Source organism: Dichomitus squalens (assembly GCF_000275845.1).
Source record: "Dichomitus squalens LYAD-421 SS1 unplaced genomic scaffold DICSQscaffold_6, whole genome shotgun sequence".
Taxonomy (NCBI): domain Eukaryota; kingdom Fungi; phylum Basidiomycota; class Agaricomycetes; order Polyporales; family Polyporaceae; genus Dichomitus; species Dichomitus squalens.
Window position 1 is genome coordinate 23,538 of NW_006766888.1, and position 20,226 is coordinate 43,763.

At 54.6% G+C, this 20,226-nt stretch overlaps 5 protein-coding genes across 5 annotated transcripts; 1 reads left to right on the top strand and 4 right to left on the bottom strand.

Annotated features, from left to right (window-relative positions):
* Window positions 1-475: 475 nt before the first annotated feature.
* Window positions 476-5,233, bottom strand: DICSQDRAFT_167621 (uncharacterized protein; the record flags this gene model as incomplete). The annotated part of the gene is made up of 31 exons (XM_007363213.1): window positions 476-686; window positions 747-772; window positions 838-878; window positions 934-942; window positions 1,018-1,065; window positions 1,120-1,167; window positions 1,622-1,654; window positions 1,710-1,740; window positions 1,799-1,824; window positions 1,876-1,972; window positions 2,036-2,068; window positions 2,120-2,139; window positions 2,204-2,213; window positions 2,264-2,437; window positions 3,351-3,558; window positions 3,624-3,649; window positions 3,709-3,749; window positions 3,810-3,836; window positions 3,904-3,954; window positions 4,005-4,055; window positions 4,105-4,206; window positions 4,258-4,309; window positions 4,371-4,456; window positions 4,510-4,542; window positions 4,596-4,626; window positions 4,688-4,713; window positions 4,767-4,863; window positions 4,920-4,952; window positions 5,009-5,028; window positions 5,087-5,096; window positions 5,156-5,233. 31 exons carry the CDS (start codon window positions 5,231-5,233, stop codon window positions 476-478), a joined length of 1,779 nt encoding a protein of 592 aa, XP_007363275.1.
* Window positions 5,234-6,014: 781 nt separating this feature from the next.
* On the bottom strand, window positions 6,015-9,392 carry DICSQDRAFT_54453 (P-loop containing nucleoside triphosphate hydrolase protein; the record flags this gene model as incomplete). Its single annotated transcript, XM_007363214.1, has 10 exons — window positions 6,015-6,358; window positions 6,418-6,523; window positions 6,579-6,703; window positions 6,756-7,033; window positions 7,088-7,651; window positions 7,705-8,080; window positions 8,135-8,181; window positions 8,231-8,293; window positions 8,344-8,820; window positions 8,875-9,392. 10 exons carry the CDS (start codon window positions 9,390-9,392, stop codon window positions 6,015-6,017), a joined length of 2,898 nt encoding a protein of 965 aa, XP_007363276.1.
* Window positions 9,393-10,965: 1,573 nt separating this feature from the next.
* On the bottom strand, window positions 10,966-13,262 carry DICSQDRAFT_134116 (endopeptidase). The gene is made up of 6 exons (XM_007363215.1): window positions 13,083-13,262; window positions 12,906-13,025; window positions 12,133-12,854; window positions 11,915-12,076; window positions 11,585-11,857; window positions 10,966-11,518 (listed from the first exon to the last, which is right to left on the bottom strand). Exons 1-5 carry the CDS (start codon window positions 13,228-13,230, stop codon window positions 11,804-11,806), a joined length of 1,206 nt encoding a protein of 401 aa, XP_007363277.1. The 5' UTR covers window positions 13,231-13,262; the 3' UTR covers window positions 10,966-11,518; window positions 11,585-11,803.
* A 2,488-nt stretch (window positions 13,263-15,750) lies between these two features.
* On the bottom strand, window positions 15,751-16,590 carry DICSQDRAFT_145089 (uncharacterized protein; the record flags this gene model as incomplete). Its single annotated transcript, XM_007363216.1, has 5 exons — window positions 15,751-15,967; window positions 16,022-16,149; window positions 16,202-16,241; window positions 16,302-16,411; window positions 16,462-16,590. 5 exons carry the CDS (start codon window positions 16,588-16,590, stop codon window positions 15,751-15,753), a joined length of 624 nt encoding a protein of 207 aa, XP_007363278.1.
* Window positions 16,591-17,579: 989 nt separating this feature from the next.
* On the top strand, window positions 17,580-20,130 carry DICSQDRAFT_134119 (cora-domain-containing protein). Its single transcript, XM_007363217.1, has 12 exons — window positions 17,580-18,008; window positions 18,067-18,087; window positions 18,162-18,226; window positions 18,294-18,371; window positions 18,448-18,558; window positions 18,608-18,651; window positions 18,731-18,908; window positions 18,973-19,006; window positions 19,069-19,211; window positions 19,378-19,521; window positions 19,596-19,693; window positions 19,780-20,130. Exons 1-12 carry the CDS (start codon window positions 17,618-17,620, stop codon window positions 19,886-19,888), a joined length of 1,416 nt encoding a protein of 471 aa, XP_007363279.1. The 5' UTR covers window positions 17,580-17,617; the 3' UTR covers window positions 19,889-20,130.
* Window positions 20,131-20,226: the final 96 nt, after the last annotated feature.

Sequence of the window (20,226 nt, forward strand, 5' to 3'; positions counted from 1 at the left end):
ACTCGGACGCCCAAGCAACGTTTCCGAGACTCACTCCTACGTGTTGGAGTCCTGTGACCAGTCCCTCAGCTGTGGGGTCTCCTGCGGCAGGGACCATCTGGTGTTTGCGTAGTATCTTCATGGCGTCGTCCAACGACTGGATCTTCTCCGATGCCTCTACAAAGGACTCCGTGGATGTCGACCGGAGGTGCCTGGTAGACGATGCACCCATCGGATGGGTAGCCGGTGTCTTCTTCGCTCGCGTAGCAACTAGTGGCGATGCTGTCGCACCTCGTCTGTTAGGTTCCGGTGGCATTTTATCACTATGTTGTTCTTAAAGTATGTTTTGTACGCTAGTATGTCGCCCAGAGAGTAACTGACCGCACGTCGTAGCCCGCTCCTATTGGCTTACGACCGTGGGAAAGTCGCCACAGGTGGTGGTACGAGATTAAGGAGCGTCCACCTCAGCAATTGAGGGCGCGTGGCTTGGCATCAGTCACCCATGGTGGCCGAGTTCCGTCAGGGCGTACGAGGAGAGAGGTCGTCCATCTTCCCGAGACTCCATATCTGTGAATGCCGGGTGCTCAAACGCGAGCGTCGTTTGAACAGTAAAGTCCGCGTAGTGAGTAGACGAGGCTTGAGCAGCCGCCTCGCGAAGATTGAGTAGTACACGAGTGCACAGCGCACTGTGTACGACCCGGAGAGGCCTGCAGGTGTACTGAAGTAAGTACATGGAGGTTTTGAAGCATATAACACTCAATGCTGACATCTGCATCGAATATGAGAGTTCTCGCTGTTGGTAGGGCAGTCAGTCCCGTTTGCATTCAGGATCTGCTTGACGACGAGACCAGGACTTACCGGCGCAAAGAACATCATGAGGAAGTTGACAACAGAGAAAGCTACAGTAGAGCATATCAGAATGCGCCTACCGGTGGGCCTATCCGGTGAACTGACCGAGAACGGCTGCCCAAAAACAAGTTCCTGGGAACCAGACAAGTCAGAATCAAAGTCATGCAGCTGATAGTATAATCAGCTCACCGTCACGGTACATAGTCGGAAGAACGACACTGGCGAAGGAACTCTCGGCTGCAGTTGATAAGCGTCGATTATTAGGCTGATTGTTCCAAGGCCGGTACTCACTGATAGCAGGATCGACGTATCGTTTCAGGACAGTCAGGATGACGACCACTGCAGGACATGTCAGCAATATATGGAAGCCGGTCAATCGATGCTTACTTGTCTCGCTGCATATCAGATAGGTGTAAGCCGGCCAAGCGTCCTGGTCATTGATATTGGGCATGCATCCAACCGCTCGCGTTATGTTCTGATTGGCTAGAACTATAGGCGACCGTCAGTTCGGACCTGACGAGCTCAATGATACGCACGAAGAAGTTTACACCGATTAGAACGCAGCATATCGTACAGAGTATAAGCGGAATGCGGCTGTCATAGGAGACTATTGGCAGCTTCTTCGTGGAGAGAAGGGCGGTAACGGCTTACGACCATCATGCTCGAGATGAACAAAGTAGAGCATGTCAAGTGTTTGTCGAACGCCCAAAGCGCATGCGTCCTCAGGATCAAGATGACTGGCAGAATCACAAATCGTCACTGAGCTATGCTCACTGGAAACGTGCAGACGCACATTCAGATACGAGCGTTCCAATGAAGTAGCTATCTACAATGAAAGTATAGTCAGTCATCGAAGCGCTCGACACAACGTCGATACATACACGTCAGAGCTTGGAAGTATATCGCACACATCTGCGATAAGTGGCTTATCAGCTAGGAGGGCATGATACTGTGGAGGTTTGGTTCGAACGTGAGGCTCTCGAGCGATCATATCAACTACTAGCAGTTCAGAAGAGCATAGTCGTTGACCGATCTAGATAGACATACCCAATACGATGAAGATAAAGTCCAGGAGAGGCGAATACTTGTTGACTAGGAAGATCACCTTCATGAAACTCCTCCTTGCAGGCCATATTAAAGAGATCTAAGGAGTTGCTCAGCATTGGACGCGCGTGTCTTCCACTTTTCGATTACAGTCGTCAAGTACCTCATCTGGGAGCGTCGAAATGATCTCCAGGATCTGGGATGTGATAGGTTAATTGGAATCAAAGTGCCGTTGAACTCCACTCACGGAGCATGTCAAAGCTGCGACTGAAAGTATAATGTTCGGCTCATTAAGGGGCTCCAGAAAGAAAGGAGTGCAACGAACGCGCACATTGCAGATACTGTAGCATCATGAGCAGGTATCGGGCACAGATAGTAGCCCAGAACGCACCTTGTTGACCTGATAGAGATATAGATCGCCGGCTTCCGGGAGGATTACGGCCAATGCGGGGGCGGCAACAGTCGTCATCGTAGCTTTGGAGGGAATAGCTCCAATAATCCAAGCATATCCGTAGGGCACACGACGAGCGGGACTACTTATGCTGGGTGAACCGGGGAGGGTTGGCTGCCGGCATGAAGATCAACAAGCTGCATCAGACTATAAAGATGCCGCGAGGAGACAGGGAACATCTGCCAGAGGAAGATCAGGGAGTAGAACATCTAAGGGAAGTTAAATGGTCGGCTGGATGAGGCGTCAGCATGATCAGGTTCTAGATAATCTCTCCTATCGCCACATACTGCTGAGAGGAACACATCCTTCAAGAAAGATGATCAAAATGGAGCTTGCGTCAGTTTCTATGTCATTGTTTGAAAGGGAAGCAGATAACCGAGCTTGTCTCGTGCGAGTATTGTTGTGATAGTTGACACGGTGCTCAGCCGAAGGCCACGGGACACAAGTCTGGAAGAAACGAGCACATATTGGTATGTGAAAACATGGTCACAGCGTGCCCCATATGATCCTGTCGCCGCAACATGGTGAAGCGCTTCGCGAAAGCAAGCGCCGTCGATTCGGAGGGACGCGTCATGCTTTTCCCAGGGACAAGCGTCTAAGCTGCCGCATTTCTGCTGACGATCACCGACGCCTCCGACACTTATTCATGAAGGTCACGTACTCTGGCCTCGGATATTCCACATAGGATCCCCTTGACCGACTTGTCGTTCATTAGGGTGTTACCTGATAGAGCTTTGGTACCAGTACTGGTCCCCGGATCACACTAGTACTGCCAGGCTCTTAGTTCGGCAGCCACTGCGATGTGCTAATATAGGGTACTAGTAGGACTACCTCTCCTGAGTCTCACGATGCGACTGCCAAATGATCAGCCTGTGAGCGTGCATTGTGTGGCGCATGCATGGGACGGAGGGCGCAAACACCTTCAACGAATGAGAGCAATGGTAGAGGTCTAACAATGGTACATTAAGGTACTTTTATAGGTATCCCGAAGCAAGGATGAGGGCGCCGGCTCTCGAGGCTCTTATACCTGGTGAAGTATATCCTGAAGCTCAAAGTTCTCCGTATGCGGCGTCGAATCGTCCGACTCCTCTGTTGCGGAGTACTCCGGAAACGGCTCCAGAGCTAGGGTGGTCAGGAAATCGAGATCTTGCTGTGTAGGAGATGCTTTCGCAGCAACCTTGCGAAGGTTGAGGAGCACCCGCGTACAAAGTGCGCTGTGTACTGTGCGAAGTGGCCTATGAGAGTTTCAATGAGTGCACGGAGTGTGAGAGGGCTTGCAGAACGGTGAATGCACACGCACATCTGCATCGAGTACGACAGTTCTCTCTGTATCGTAACGGGGACCGTCTTAAGATTTTGTCGTACAGGGGGTATAAGGAACTCACAGGTGCCAAAAACATCATGAGCATGTTGACTCCGGAGAGCGCTAAGGCGCCGTAATGTCGGGTGAGTATTCGTCCCTGGTGCTAGACGTAACGAGACCTACCAAGCACGATTGCCCAAAAGCAAGTCCCTGCGACGACCGAAGAACCGTCTTTAGTATATCAATTCGGGCAAACAGAGTCCTGGCTCAAGCTCACCATCGCGATACATCGTACGGAGCACCATGCTGGTATAAGACTGATGTTCATCTGAGAGCAATCATCAGGACTCGGACGAGTCGTCAAGAGATCGTACATACTAAGTGCGACAGGATCCAAGTAGCGCTTAAATAAGGTCATGATAACAACCACTACAGGTTATTTTCAGTATCTCGTAGACGGCCGCACCAGCTCGCTTACTTGTTTCAGCGCAAATGAGATATGTGAAGGCCGGCCAAGTGCCTTCATCCTGGATTGGAGGCATGCATCCGAATATTCGTACCACAAGCTCGGCAGCTGAAACTGCCATCGCACGTCACCAGAAGCTGAGATGCAGATACCAAGCCTACGCACAGTTTGCCGAGTTTTGCTTGAGCATGTCGTAAGAGACGTAATAGGCATGGGGCTGGTGGGAAGGGGTAGCGTTCATAGCTGATCTCGTCGCAGACAAGAATGAAGAAACTCACAATCATCATCAACGCTACAAAAATGATGTAGTAGAGCATATGTCGATCGCACGCCCAAAGGGCATAAGTGCGGACGATCAAGATGACTGCAGGAAAGGACCTCATCAGTATGGTGCATTCTAGTGCACCGCGAACGTACACTCGGAGAACAGAGTCCCAGTGAGGTAACAATCTGTGAGTATGGTAATCAGATAGCGAATACGTATAAGGAGGGATGTCGCTCACACACCAGCACTTTGAATCGCAGGTCGCACGACTGAGACCCAAGGCAAGCCAATGGTTAGCAAGCAGGCAACGACGCTGAATAAAAAGCTAACGCTAGGCGAGCGCGAGGCAAAATCCACTGGGAAGTCGTTAGTACATTAATAGTAGAGGAGAGACTGGTCCGGTCCATACCAAGCATCAAGAGTAGGAAATCCACGGAGGGCGAGTACTTGTTGACCAAATATACGGCCTTCATCACACTCATGTTAGTAGGCCATATTAAGTCGATCTGCGAAGATCGCCTATGAGCAGTCATCTAGTAGTACTAATTTTGAGTCTGCGCACCTCATCCGGGAGGGTCTCGAGCATCTCGAGCACCTACGTCACGAACATTCAGCTGTTAGCGCTTGCACTGATGGACAGGGTCTGCATACCAAGACTATAAACGAGGCAACTTGTGGGGCTAATGTCACCCTCCGCCCGCGTGTGCTTTCTCGTAGCATTGAGCTCACCCTGAATATGCTATCAATGCGTCAGCCGAAACCCAGGGCACATGGAAGAGCCGGACGAAGACGACAAACCCTATGGATCTGCCAGAGATAGAGGTTGCCCGCTTCGGCGAGGGCTTGACGTAGCTTGTCAGGAGTCCCGTTATCCATCCACGAGCGTCACGGCCAGAGTCGAGGTATCCAAAGATACTCTCACTCGAGCTGGAGGACTCGCAACATATGAAGGAGATATGTCTTCAAGAGAGGAGAGAGCACCTTGGACTTCCAATGCCGAGTTGGTGCACGGCTTGGCGGGCGGTGAGAATTCCGATGCTTCGAAGGTAATTAATCGGAGATTGGAAGTCATGCGAGGATCTGGGGAGGAGATTACTGTACAGGCGTCTCATGAAATAAATCTCCGAGCATAGAGAGGCGCACTAAAATGCGCATGATGCAGGCTACATACACATGGGTAAAATGTGTGGCGGACACCGAAAACATCGGGTGTCGCAATGTCGTAATAATGCATGTCCTGGATTGCTGCTATCCCCTGACTGATAGATGAGTTATCTGAGGCTAGAGGCTAGACAGTGACGTAAGACTAGCTTTCAAGGACTTAGCATAGGCGGAATCCGTGGCGGTACTTGGTGGTATCGGTAATGCCTTCGCCCCGACACCCATCCGGGGTTTTGAAGCGCTCGGAAGCTGTGCCTAGCACTGAGGCTCTATGTCAACGCCCATGGACTGCAGAGCCTATCGCTGGTTGTACCCTGAATGTGCCATAGCAACGAGGTTGTACTTTCGGTGGTGACAGGAGGGATTGCTGACCACTTGACATGACCAAGCATGCCCGCGGTGAAGGTAAGTCAGCGAGCCAAGTGAGTCTTTCAGTCATTGGTCAGATTATAGAAGTCCCTACGTTACAATCGGCCTCAGTACAAAGACGCAACCTCTAGGTCCACTCGCTACCGTCGCCCCCGCCCGCTTCCCACTCGTTCTCGTCACCTGCTCCCGTGTCTTGGAACCCGCGCTCAAGATTAGCTTCTGCCTCTATGTCGTCTTCTGGGGGAAGCTGCGCCATGACCGTGTTCATGTCCTCGGCGAGGGCCTCGCGAAGCTCATCCGCGTAGTCCGCGTCTGCGTCGACAGGAGCGTTGACGTCCCAGGTCGGGTCATCCCCGCGCCAGCCATGATTAAGATGGACGTAGTTCATAAACTCCCGCCATAGTGGATCTATGGAGAGGATGGCAGCGTCGCCGATTACAATGAGGAGCGCCTTGGCGCGGGTCATCGCGACTGAATGGACGCGACGTTAGTGCACCGGCATCGATGGCTCGAGCACGTTGCCAGCTCACCGTTGAACCGCCTGGCATTCGAGAGGAACCCAAGTGCGAACCTCGCATCATAGGCGAGCAGGTCCGTGCTGCTACGCACTGTCGACACGATGATCACCTTCCGCTCCTGCAAAGACCTTGATTACCATTTGCTGCATTCCGCAAAATGAGGATGGACGAACCTGGCCTTGGAACTCTTCAACGCTGCCGACCTTCACGTCGACGAGGTCCGCATTCCGGAGAAGCTGACGGATTTTTCGGACTTGTGCGTGGTACGGCGTAATGACGCCAATCTCGCTAGCCTCTGCTGTATTGGTTAGAGCACAACGATATAACGACTCAGAGCAGCCGACACGCACGGACACGACGCTCCCGAAGGAGGGAGACAACATATGCCTTGACCTGTACAGCCTCGTCGATGTTGAAGTACGAGGGCGATGACGCCTCGCGGTCGTTCGTCCCAGAGATGGCGTGGAACACCACAGGGAAGTCGGGAGAGACAAGGTGTGGGGAGCCGAGGAATGCGTCGATCGTGGACGTGTGGCCGCATACTTCAAGTTCGCTGTTGTAGAACTTCTCATTTGGATACCGCAAGATGGCGCCATGCGACCGGTAGTTCTTCACGAGCTTGACGAAGCTGTTTGGATGTGTCATCAGTTGATTCCAATTACGACGAAGCTGTGGGACGTACGACAAACCCCGCCCATGCTCGGCGCTGTAGAGAGGCAGATCCATGAGCCTCTCGAGATAACTTGTCTCCAGTCCCAGTCGACGCGCGAGGCTCGACCGGATGACTGGTCCAAGCTGCTTCGGATCCCCAGACAAAACGATGCGAGTGCTCTCGGCCGACAAGGGCTTGATGGCCGTGAGTATCTCAGGCTCGGACGCCTGTCCCGCTTCGTCGACGAAGATGTGAGTGAAGTGTCCCACCGGCATGCCGATATTGTACGCAAATGACGCATTGTTGCAGGTCGAGACGATGACCTTGAATCGCATCAGCGTATCCATCTGAGGCAGTGTGTAGACGTTCCCCGGACGATGACAGTATGCATTCAGTTCTGGGGGGACCGAGGCCGGAACGCGCGCCGCGGCATTGCAGCGGAACATTTCTTCTGGGGACAAGGTGAGAAGTCGCAGCGCGAGGATGTCTGCCGCGCTGTTGCTAGGCGCACAGGCGAGAATCCTCGCGTTGGGCTGCTGATCGAGCAGCTGGTGAATGGCCTCAACAATGGTCACAGTCTTTCCTGTCCCGGGTCTGTAAAGAAACGCGTCAACAATGCCCCTGAATATCAGATAAGATGCACTCACGGGCCAAACAAGATGAAAGGCGCCGAACCAGGCCTGAGCTGTGTGATCGACTGAACAGCAATAAGCTGAGGAACGTTATTTCCGATGGAACTGTTGAAAAGAATCCGGCGAGAGTCGACGCCCGAGACGGGGGTTTCCAGCCCTTCTTGACCAGGGTTCGGGAAGAGAAGTCGTTGTGGTGAAGCGTTCTTCGCAACCAGTGCTTGGTGTTGCCGCCGGAGCGGTATTCGGTTCAACTGGAAGCCGACATTGAAGCGTTGTCCTGCTCCGGGGAAATCGGGATGGAAAGAGACGAGGACGTCTTCTTGGCGAATCTCGTGTACAAGGCCTCTGAACGTGGTGCCTACCCCGGCTTGTTGTGCGAGGATGGCGTCGCCTGGGATAGACACGATGAACAATGCGTGATCACGACGCTATGGGCTGCTCTTACCGATTGAGACGCTTGGTCGCCCTTCCGCGAGACCGTGAACATGCAAGCTTGGATATACATCATTATGTATTCTTATGTTGACGGATATGTGCATACCTCCATAGTCTCCCGTCCTTCTCGAACTCAACATCCTGCTTATCATACACCCTGAGATCCTCCCTACGCAAAGACATGAGCCAATGACTTCGCAGATAGATCTGTGTGCTCACACCATCCGAGCCTCTTCAATCCACAAGAGGTTGGCAAAGAAGACCTGGTGATTGTCCAACGCTAGAGGCTCCGGGAAGTACTCCTCAGAAAGGCGTTCATGAATGTCAGGGTAAGACCCCGACCGCAGGAGCTCAGCGAGGGGCACTGGGATGCTGAACGGAAGCAAATCCAGGGACCACGTCTGAGGGAGGATCCTCGGAGGGGCATCGCCTGAGAGGACCAGCTTGTTGTACTCCCAGCTGACACGGGGTGCACGGGTGTAGGGGGCGACTGGCTTTAACGACTCGCGCTCAGTGGACTCACCAACTACGGCGAGCAGTCTCCGCGCGATTATGAACTCCCGCCCAGTTGACGTTTGGAACATGAGCTCGAGGCGAGCCTCATACCGTCCCAGCTGGCCGTGTTGAAACACAATGGGGACCTGCAGGTCCGAGTCAGGGTAGAGCGGAGAGTTGACTGTAACTTCCGTCTTGAAGCTGCCCAGGTTTTTAGATGAGATACACAAGGGAGAGCGAAGGTGAAGCACTTACCAGGCGATATGACTTCGCACACGAGCACGGACTCTCACATGGACGAGAGTGACAAGCTTCAGTGAGGACACAGAGAGCTGTACGCGCAACTCCCCCGCACCGGCCTGTTCAAGGTTGACGACACCGAAGTCGACACCAGTCTCCGCGTGCGAAACGCTGACCCCTTGCTTGTCGCTCTCCGCGAGTTCGTACGCTGCCCGAAGCGCGGCCAGTTGTTGGTGTTTTCTATGGGACTCTCCAGAGATATGGGCGGTCCACTCCGTCGCGTTCACTACCATGGCACAAGGAGGGCAGCGGACCGACTGCGCCTTGACAAATGGAAGCGGCGCGACCTTGGCGGTGTTTGCGAGGTGTTGTCGGCCCCGAGTATGCGAGTCGTAATTGGAGGCCGGGGAGCAGATGACTACGCACAGTTCGCATAGACGGACATCATGTTCTCCGAGACACGACGCGTCTTCGCATGGACCTCCGCCGTAGAGAATGTTGGGGCAAAAGTTTTTGCTTGTTGTCACAGCCATGGGAGGAAGAGTGGTCTTCGGCGCTGGTACGAGCAGAGACTTATAGAGGGACGTATCTATTCATGCACAAAGAGCGCAATCGACTGCTTGACCTGCCCAGGCCCCGCCTCACCTACCGCAGCACACATGGCTGAGCAGCTGAAGCGAAGCACTCAGCGCAGTGGTACCAAGACCAGCCACCAGATCTAGCCGTCAGAAGATGCGTGCATTGAGAAACGGTAGGGTGAATAGACAGAATAGGATATCGGAAGCACACTGCACGCCTGCGGTACATAGGGTCGTGCCACAGCCAGAGGGACAAAGATTGAAGAGCAGTGGTAGTCGACCGCAAGGGAACGCCAGTCATCAGGCGCCCATTGACCGTCTACGGAGCTTCAGTCGATCGAGCCAGTCGCGGTAGCACCAAGATATGTGCTGCAGAGCGATAACCGTATCGTACACCCGGAACAAGTTTGTGACGCCCAGTAGTACAACCGAAACCCAATATCAACGCTGTCCAGGGTAAGCAGCACAAACCTCGTCCAGTAGAAAACCCTGAACTAACGAAAGTCCGGAGACAAAGGAAAAGGCGTCTCGGGCAAGTCCATCCTCACCGCCCTTATCTCTCCCGCAGCCACTACCGCGCGCTGCGCGTGCACGATCTTCATGCTAATGTGCCTCTCATCGTCCACCTCAGTCTCAGATCCCGCGTTTGCGCTCGCAGGCACGGTAGCTGAGGGGCGCATCGACGCCCACTCACCCCATGCGCTGTCTCGGATGCGGTACATCTGCGACGTCGCAGACGACGGCGCGGGGGAGGTTGTGATCGTCATGCCGCCAGACCCTGCGCCGGAGCCAGAGCTCACGTAGCTGCTGTGCAGCGAGTTCGGGGGCGGCGTGTAGAGGGCAAGCGCCGTGGGCATAATCCGATACCGTCGCGTGTGAACTGGCGAGGACGTGGATGTCGTCGATGGAGGCGGAGGGGACGAAGGGGACGAAGGGGGGCGAACGGAGATTGCTGGTGCCGCAGTCGAGGTGGCGTGGGCAATTGTGCTGAGCACGGCGAGCGTGAGACTGCGTTGCGACTCGACCTCTGCGTCCATGGGGGAGCGAGAGTCCGAGGCAGGGGGTTCGACAACGTCCGACGCGATGGACAACATCGCCGAAGCATACATACTGCGCGGTGGCCAAGCAACCCCGGACAGGAGTTCGAGTTCTTGTCTTTGATTATGATGATCAGCCTTCTCTTCGTCTGACGAGATCGACGGCAGGCGGGAAGCAATGTCGAATCCCTGGTTCGTCGCCTGGCCGGACTTGAGGAAGCCCAGACGGTAGAATCGCAGCGGCGAGCGACGTTTGCACAGGCGGTACACCAAGAACCCTGCGACCGCAAAGAGCGCAGTGCCCCCCACGAGCCCCCCAACGATCGCCCCCGTCTGCTCCGTGATGGTCGTCTGCGATTGAGAGACGAGGGGAATGACGGCGGGGCTCGGGGTCGGGCCTATAATGTCGCGGACAGCGGTGGAGACGAAGAGGTCGGAAGTAGGTAGGGTCGAGACATGTGTCGTGAAGGGAGGGGCGGGGGGAGGTGGGACGGAGAGGCAGGAGGTGTTCATGCCGACACCGACGAAGAACTCGGGGGATGCGACGGAGAACCCGTTCCCCGTAGCGTGTAGCTTGTAATAGCCCGAGGGAATGTCAACGATCGGCCAGGTAAATGTGAGGTCGGTCGAGTCGAGTCCTGAGGCGACGACGAAGGACGTTGTGTCCTCTCGTCGGGTCTGGGAGACACTGGCGAGGGGGCGGATCTGGAAGGGATCAAAGTCGTGTACGACGAGTGTGAACGGCCTCTGAGGGCCAGTGTACCTCCACTTGATCGTCATGGATGTACACGTTAAGCAATTAGGGACAACTGTGAAGGAGAACGGTTGTATGGGCGTAGGCCGGGTCGTAGGGGCCGAAAGGGTTGTCGAGCAAAGAGGGCAGCCGACGGGATCTGGGGTGAACATGCTGGTGGTCCATTAGGGATACGAACGAAAGGGAGGAGGCCCGCCTCAAAAAGTGCCTGGCCTGCGCTGATGACTCAAATACAGCCGAATAATGGGAGTGGGACCGTGGAGGATGCTACTGAGTTACAGGCAGAACCACTAGAGAAGACGAGAACCCTGCGTAAGTGGCCGGGTCCCCCGTGATGATTGGTTACCACTACTTACCTGTTCACACTGCGCGCCACGGCCATCGCAACTCTCAACACACATAGCTCGGCAGAGTGGGATACATCTACCATCTGTCCACGATCCGTCAACTAGCCACTAGTACATTTAACCTGAATAGAAGTGTAGCGTGGGTGCCCATGCACCCGGGGAGACACGATGAAGAAAAGAAAAGATACAGCTACGCGAATACAAGTCCGCCACCAAGAAGTAGCTACATCATGAGAAGAGCTTGTTAACCGAGGTGTTCCCTTCCTGGTTCTTCTTCAAAACCTGTGTACAATTGTCGTCAGTTATGCGACCAACCAAGACGTGCTCTGCAACACGAACCTTCGCAACGGCGAACTCAAAGTCTTCCTGCGTGACGTGTTGCCTGCGCTCACGCAGCGCGTACATCCCAGCCTCTGTGCAGATACCGCGAACCTCGGCACCAGAGCACTGCCCCATCTTCTCCGCCAGTGCACGCAGGTTGATACCACGCTGCAGCGACATCTGTGGGGAAACGGTATTGTAGCGAAAGCGTGAACGGTGCCAGAACGTAAACGCACCTTTCGAGAGTGAATGCGGAGAATGGCAACTCGCGCCTCAGGGCCCGGAGGAGGGAACTCAATCTTCCTATCAATCCGACCAGGCCGAAGGAGGGCCGAGTCAAGGATGTCTATCCGATTCGTAGCCATGATGACCTTGATGTTCTTCGTCGACTCGAACCCGTCCAGCTGGTTCAGCAGCTCCAGCATCGTCCGCTGCACCTCCGAATCGCCCCCACCCGAACCGCTCTCCCCTCGCGACGAGCCGATAGAGTCGATCTCGTCCATGAAGATGATACTCGGGGCGTGCTCGCGCGCCATGACGAAGAGCTCGCGGACCATGCGCGAGCCCTCACCGATGTACTTCTGCACGAGCTCCGAGCCCGAGACACGGATGAACTTGCAGTCGGTGTGATGTGCTACCGCACGCGCGAGGAGTGTCTTTCCGGTACCTGGGGGACCGTAGAGAAGGACACCCTTGGGCTGCGCGATACCAAGGGACTCGAAAAGTTCGGGGTGCTTGACGGGCAGCTCGATAACCTCCTTGATCTCCTTGATCTGCTTGTCGAGACCACCGACCATCTCGTACGTGCTATCCGGCACCTTCTCAACCATCATCAGGGAGACGAGGGGGTCGACCTTGTTAGGCAGAATCTTGTGAATTGTGTAGGAGTCAGAGCGGAGGGCGATGCGTAGCGAGGGTGTGAGCGAGGCGACGTCGATCTCCGAGTCGAAGTCAACGACTAGGTAAGATCTTGAGCATATAGACATTGATCAGGAAGTTGAAGACGCACTGTATTTCCCCTCCGGCTGGACCTTGACAAGAACTTTGTTCTTCCCCATGACCTTCACAACCTCTCCCACATAGCTACCGGGTTCGTGCAACAGCTGTAGCTCCTCCCGTAGCAGTCGCACTGCATAGCATTCAATCTGAGTCTCTTATTTTGCATAGACCGACATTGGTGACAGACCTCTTGCGTTGAGTGCATTCCGTTGCGCCTCCAGCCGCCGCAAATTCTGGGTTTTCTGATTGATCTCAAGTTCGGCAGCCTCAATCTTGGCCTGGTAGTAGGACGAGAGTCCAGAAGATGGAGATGGAGTAATAATGGTGCCAGGCATAGTGTCAGACGAGGCGGGCGGGGGGATGCAGGATGCGGTCGACGACGCAAGCGGCCTCGCACGCGACCCCAGGTGTACGCGTCCTCTGTGACACACCACGTGATACATACCGCTGTGACGCGTTCAACTCTCGCCGCTAATTTAGCGCTAGTTGCTCAACGTTTCAACGTCAACTTCGATCATCAATGATCCTCTTCAGTCCAGCCTTGAGCCTGCTAGCCCTGCCAGGTTTGAAATTACAAGACTCCGGACGCGTACATTCTCACCTCTTTGTCTATTCCTTTGGCAGAGACAGAGAGTTACACTGCTTGCGGACATTGGGCTCTGTATCCTCCTCGCCCTTGCTTGCAAACGGCAAACTCAACCATTTGTCGGAGTCACGTTAAGAATGTCTTGTGTTGTCAGACGCTTTCGGCGACATTATCATGTTGTCCATCTAGCTAGAATCATGTCCACCGAATCCAGATTACACAGCCTGTTATGACTCTTTCGACTTCCGAGTCTGCGTCATCTCCCTGAAGCGAAAGCGGGGCCCCAAGTGTAGCAGTGAGATTGCGTGTACTTTCCGTGACGGTAACCTGGTATGCAACTTTCCCAGTGACATTTCGACAGTCACTGTGGAGGGGGGTAGAGTAGTTGATGGTGACTCACTGACCGATGTCAGGGTGAATGCGACGTGGAAGGCAGATTAGAAAGAGCAATGTTTATTAGTTTCGCAAGTAGGAAATTCAGGCTGTTGCTGCTTCGAGTAGGAACATGCCCACTCAAGACAGCCAGCGCGCAATGATCAACTAGACTTTCCGAGCTGTGCTCTTGAATTTAGTCGCCTGCGTGCAGGAAAAGGTTGGGACGCACTTCGTCTCAGTCACAATGGCGGCCTGAACATCCGAGTCAGCAGACATCTTATCACGGTGCCGGACGAGGAGAGGAGACCGTGATACTAGTCTTTATGGATCTGGTCAACCAAGGGTGTCCTATTGATTCTCATGAGCAGGGACGCACCCTAAATTTTCACATTCCCGAATGTGCTCGTTCAGTTATTTAGTTAACGATCCGAACACTTTGACCGCTGGACATCGGCGGTAGGTTCGCCGACAACATATCGGGGATTCGAGTTGAATAGCTAGGATGAGCATATACGTCAGTGCTTTGTACTAAGAACATCCTGTCACAAACGTCTAAGTATATGAGTATGTTCACAGATCGCCCAGCTTTGTACGCAAGAGCCAGCAGCCGTAGTTTCTTATACGATGACTGGGCGCCGTGTCCTCAGTTGAGCGGTATTCATGATGCTACGTCTTGGCTCGGCGCTGTACTGCGCCGCCTATGACCAAATAGTGTACTAATAGCAAGTGATCAAGACAGTGGGGCGCCACAGGCGACGTTGCAAATGTATCGTGATAGAGCTCGGGCTGTCTTCGAGCCATGCGGGTCGACACGTGCTCTGGCTGATCGACGACCTACGAATGAGAACGTTTGGAGTCAGAATCATGGACCAGATCTTCCTCGCAGACCAGACCATCTGACCTTCCACAGCGCTACTGCTCAGGGTGGCATCCAGACGATAGCGTCGGAGACGGCCGCCTTGAGCTGCGACGTCCGCGTAAGGCATTTCAACGTCAATCGTCTGCAATAGACTGCACACCCTGACAGTCATTAGGACCGTATGACACGAGGTGACTCCGACCACGCGTCTAGAACCAACGCAGCATGACTCCAACCGGCCCGAGAGACATGCAATAGCCCCGTACTGCCTCCCCAGCGGCCGCAGAGCGCAGCTGCGGTATCCTCGTCCTCGTCTGTGTGAAGGGCGATCCAGGGCGTTATCTGATATTCGCTCAATGAGTGCCCGCCCGACCGTGGGGACGATGTTCTCACCGATAGGCTTCAACGGCGTGCCCGCCTGCGCTGTGGCGTCAGCAGATCACTCGGTTTACCCGACAGTGCGGGGAAGCGCTCTCCCTCAATGCCGATAGCATCTCGACTCTCGCAAGCTTGACGGGGGCGTCGATGCCATACGGCGAGCTGGGAAGACGAACCGGCGTTCTGGAGGCTTGGGCTGCCTTCTCTGGTGCGGTTCCTGTGGCACGCCAGCCGAAGGTTGCGGCGCCCCACACTTTTAGGTCTTAGCCTGGGCCCAAGTGTCTGCGGGTATCGGAGAAGCCCATGGCATATCAATTTCGGCTGCTTATTTCGTCATGTGCGAATTGGGGCGCAAAATGACGATTGAGAGCGTGCATAACGCAGGGCCGGAAGCCGTTCTTGTAGAAGCACTGATGAACTGACTGGACGCACCTTCCAGACGATCTGAGAAAAGACGAAACATGGTAAGACGCACGAAAGGGGCATGGAGGCATGAGGCGTCGAGGAGTTGAATGGCAAAAGCCTGGGGGAAAAGGTGATAGACGGGAGCGAGCAGTGACGAACCGTCGCCCTTCGCAGGCGATGCATGATGCTAAATATATAAGTACAATATCAGCGACTATCGTCGTCGAGTAACTTTTACGTTAACACTATGACCTAACAGAGCTTAGCATCGCGGACAAACGACGTTGAGGGAACAGCGAGAACGTACACGCCGTATTTTTGTTTTAGCTCATGCCACGAAGGCGCAACTGCTGGGAATCGAGACGCAAATTCGTTCATCTCCTGCTCCGGTATGCGATTAAGGTCTACGCGGTTCCAGTATCGCGACATGGCGAAGGTGATTTCTTGTGCGTCCCGTTCAGATCCGCGTCTGCAGAAAGTTTAGCGAATTCCCGAAAGAGCACAAAGGGAAGGCTCCACACACATTGACCACGCCTTGATTTTCGCCCTGATGAACTCTGTGATTGTCAGGAACGGTACCCTCCCCACCATCATTACCGTCGCGCCGTCGAGTCGTCGAGGGCCCTCCTCGCCCGCGGGCAAGATCTCGATCTGATCAGGTTCAGCACAAGGACGGGAAACCGTCGCGGAAGCAAACACTCACGTCGATGGGGGGTATCAGCCGTTGGTATTTCACGTGCAAGCTGTGGCTTGGTGAATCACAGTCGTGGTCGTGGAGCCAAGGAAGGAAGGTTACAACATACCGGTTACTCCAAGGAGAGGCGACGATTAGGAAGTCTTCGTTTCCTGCGCAAGCCTGACGTACGCGACGAAAGGGATGAACCGCCCCACCTTCTACTATGCAGCTTATTTCCTGCTCAGAGGTCAGTATCCTGATGACGTATGCTAGGAGGCGGTACACACATCGGCCAGAGGTGCTTTCGAGAGGACTGCAGTCAACACACTGCCGTAAAACGCATGGGGAACGCCCGCGTCACGTAGCAGCTGTGAGAGCGCCGCGGCGGCTTGAAGCAGGCGAGAGACTTCGTGCATGGTCACGGTGTCAGGCGGAGTGGAGGGCGAGAGGAGAGGGAACGAAGGGTAAGGGCCAAAAGCACCACATCTGACTAGCCAACACGTACAAGTAGTTTCTTCCGGAGTGAATGCCTCGAGAACTCGGGAACGGGGGAGCTGTGCAAATGGGACCGGAAGCCAGATCCGTGGTGTTCAGGGCGTGGGGAACGCCGAAGGGCAGGAGGCTACAACTGATGTAGAGGGACGCGGTGATCTGGGTCTGACGGTAGGAAGACAGGTGGCGAGCGAGGAAGCGACTCGTGTAGTGCGTGTTGGCGAGGGACAAGAGGGTGGCAGATCCAGGCTTTGATCACATGTGCGCAGTGCGTGGGCACGTAACATGGTGGAGGAACGTTGACGAAACAAGATAGCCAAAATGACCTAAGATGCGGAAATCGCCTTGAGACTTTTCCCGCTAGGAGTGCGTCGTGTAATCAGCAAATCAGAGACTGATCGAGTCAGAGCCAGTGGACGTACGCACTGAAGAGCCGGGGTGCCCGCTAGACCATTCCTCTCACTAGAGATAGCGGTCGCACGCGCCTGTATAGCGGCAGAAATGTCCAGGAATACACTTTGGTCATATACGGCCTGCGGGAAGTTACGCAGAGGGAGAGCAGGTGAGGTTTGGTGGTCTTGTCAACATATTCTTATGAACGCGGGAAAGGACCCCACCGAAGAAGAAGGCAACCCCATGAATTCGATTGTTTGTAAACACAAACCAAAGTGGCTCGGGTCCCGTGGATCCCTCGCCCTATGGCGGTGCGGTGGACGGGAACAGGCTTCGCAGTACGCCGTCGACCCTCGGCGAATGACGTCGGCAACAAGGCCCGTGTTCCGGCCATCTCGATCCGCTTACCTAACGGGAGTCTGTGTGGTCATGGGTCCACCATCGGCGCTTGGCAAGCCCTGTGTGTTGAAGCGAACCTGAGCGTTGTCCTCGAGCTCCGAACCTCGAGCCTCCTCTTCCCGGCTACATCAGCGTCGCCATACCCACGTTCGTTTGCGTATGCATACGCTCTTCCTCCAGCTGGCAAAACGCCATGTAACGACCCCACCCAGCCGCGTCTCGCCGACATATACTTTGCCCTGGCCAGCTTCTTCTCAGTTTCTCTTACCCCCTAGAACGTGCTTGGCTGCTCGGAACGCTAGAACGATAACTCTTGCTTCGACCACGCGCACGTCTCGCTCGCCTTCCTGGACATTTCATCCGTGTCATTCGCATCTACAGCGCCGTAACATCAGTGCAAGGTCTCTCTACACATGGATGGAACGCTTGTCCCTCCGAAAGCCGGCTGATCCGCTCGACGAGCCCTCAGACTGCCACGAAGAGGCCGCGAAAGTTGCAATACTGGAGAAAGCTATGAAGGGGCGGCAGCCCGCAGATCTCATGCTGCGATGTGAGTCCAGTGTTGGTCAACTCTGCGGACACGTTCGTTAACCTTGGCAGACCTGAAGGTACAATTCTGGACGCGGATGGTCAGCTGAAGCACTTCGCTCTGATGCCTACGTACTCGCCTAACCTAGGCGTGGTTTGTGTCTTACGTCTGTAGGAAACGTGAAGACCATCTCCGGACAGTTCAGGAGAGCCGAGCTATGTTCCGAGCACCGACTCAACGTAAGTGCCTGCATCAGCCGCCCTCACCCCCTACGCCCCAGCGCGCTGCTAACTGGTCAGCGGGCAGCCGCGTGATCTGCGTAAAATTGATTCACGGGTCCCTAACCTCGTGCCTACGATCTTGGTGCGAAAGGAAGCGATTCTTGTACGTAGATGCTTTCCCTGCCTCCCGCGTCCGTTCAACGAACCCTGGCCTTCTCCGCTTCCTATCCCCGAACCAGGTCAACATACTCCACATACGTGCGCTCGTCAAGGCTGACACCGTCGTGCTGTTTGACACGTATGGTTCTGCCGATTCTCGTCTCCACTCAGTATTCCTTTACCACCTCGAGGTACGTTGGTTATATTCCTCCTGCGACATGTATCCTCATTCCATTGCAGCATAACTTGAGGGCAAAAGTGTCCGGGCTTCCATACGAGTTTCGGTGAGTTTCGTACCGTTGCGTCGTATTCTTTCGGGATCAATTTGAGGCGGCGCTGACCAGACGCGCGCCTCGCCTACAGGGCACTGGAGTCGATACTTCTGTCGGTCTTGAGCGCGCTGGAAGCAGAGATGGTCTTCATCCGCAACCTTGTTGGCGGCCTGCTGGCTGAGCTCGAAGACGATATCGATCACGACCGGTTCAAGCGCCTATTGCACTACTCTCGGCGGTTAGCCAGCTTCCAGAACCGCGCAAAGTTGGTGTGTCTGACATGCGGCCGGCTTGCGTTCTTTGTGCGGCTCATGATCTGCTACTGGTCCACAGGTCCAAGAAGCGCTAGAAGAAGTCTTGGAGCAAGGTGAGGATGCGTGGTTCATTTGCTACGCGCGAATCGGCCTGCTAAACAACCTTCGCGCGCAGATGAGGACCTGGCCGCCATGTATCTTTCGGACAAGAAGAACGGCGTTCCGAGGCAAGCTCACGACCATGAAGAGCTCGAGGTGCTCCTGGAGTCGTTCTCGAAGCAAGTCGAGGAGATCGTCAACGAAGCGGAGAACATCCAGGTGTGTTCTTGCGCGTCACCACTGTCTAGATGCCTGCTTTGCGCAGCTGCTTTTTGCGACCTACACACATTCGTTCCATCCAGCGCCTCTATGGGGCTTCCAAGTTACCAACCCCTGGCTTCTTCGTATCTGACGCCGTATTTGCTGCTGACACCGTTTCCCGCAGTCGAACGTGCAGTCGACGCAGGAGATCGTCGAGCTCATCCTGGATTCGAACCGCAACGCACTTCTGGCACTGGATCTCAAAGTTTCCATCTTGACGATGGGGATCGGCATAGGAACACTCGTCGTCGGCGTATTCGGTATGAACGTAAGTTACCACCAAATTCGACCGCTGTATGCCCTGCCCACGTTCATTGACCATGTCACGTCGTATCGCAATAGCTGAAAAGCCACATCGAGGAACACGAATACGCGTTCTACGTGATGACTGCCGTCTCTTTCGCAGCATTCATCGGTGCTGCGTGGACCGGCGTACGCCGGTACGTCCTCTTCCCCCCTTTGTACCGTATCGAGATAAACCATAGCTGACTTGTTGCTGCCATTGCGTACTCTGCGGCTGTGGTAGACTGTCAAAGATCCGCAAGGTCGGCTTGTCGAACGGCAATCGAAAACGACCGGACAAGCGCCGATATTCGCTGTTCTCCCTCCGGGGGCGGCGATACGAGGGTTGGTAGTGGCGGCAAGCGGCACAGGGCGGTAGCTCTTCCCGGTGTGATTCTCGTGTCCCACCCCTTCCTCGTGTCAATCTTCGCCATCTGTTGTGGCGCGACGTAACCCTACTCCCTCCCATCCATCTATCCATCAAGCTCAACCATATGATATCACGCACCACTCCTCGACACCATTACATCTTTTAATGCTGACGCACACATCACTGTATAGGATAGCAGCATGTATAATGTATACCTCACAATTCATAGACGTCTCGCACGGATCGATGTATGCCTCACTGCCTTATCACCGAAGTGCACCACAACAGCCCCAAGAAAAGCAGTCTCAGATACCCAAGTGC

Bases quoted from the DNA above. Each gene is read 5' to 3' on its own strand.
- DICSQDRAFT_134116 (XM_007363215.1), bottom strand. From the start codon at position 13,230: ATGCCTGGCACCATTATTACTCCATCTCCATCTTCTGGACTCTCGTCC. The intron at 12,855-12,905 runs GTGCGTCTTCAA...GATCTTACCTAG, and splicing joins CCAGCCGGAGGGGAAATACA to TCGTTGACTTCGACTCGGAG. The intron at 11,858-11,914 runs GTTCGTGTTGCA...AATTGTACACAG, and splicing joins TTGAGTTCGCCGTTGCGAAG to GTTTTGAAGAAGAACCAGGA.
- DICSQDRAFT_134119 (XM_007363217.1), top strand. From the start codon at position 17,618: ATGCATACGCTCTTCCTCCAGCTGGCAAAACGCCATGTAACGACCCCA. The intron at 18,227-18,293 runs GTAAGTGCCTGC...GTCAGCGGGCAG, and splicing joins GTTCCGAGCACCGACTCAAC to CCGCGTGATCTGCGTAAAAT. The intron at 19,212-19,377 runs GTGTGTTCTTGC...CGTTTCCCGCAG, and splicing joins ACGAAGCGGAGAACATCCAG to TCGAACGTGCAGTCGACGCA.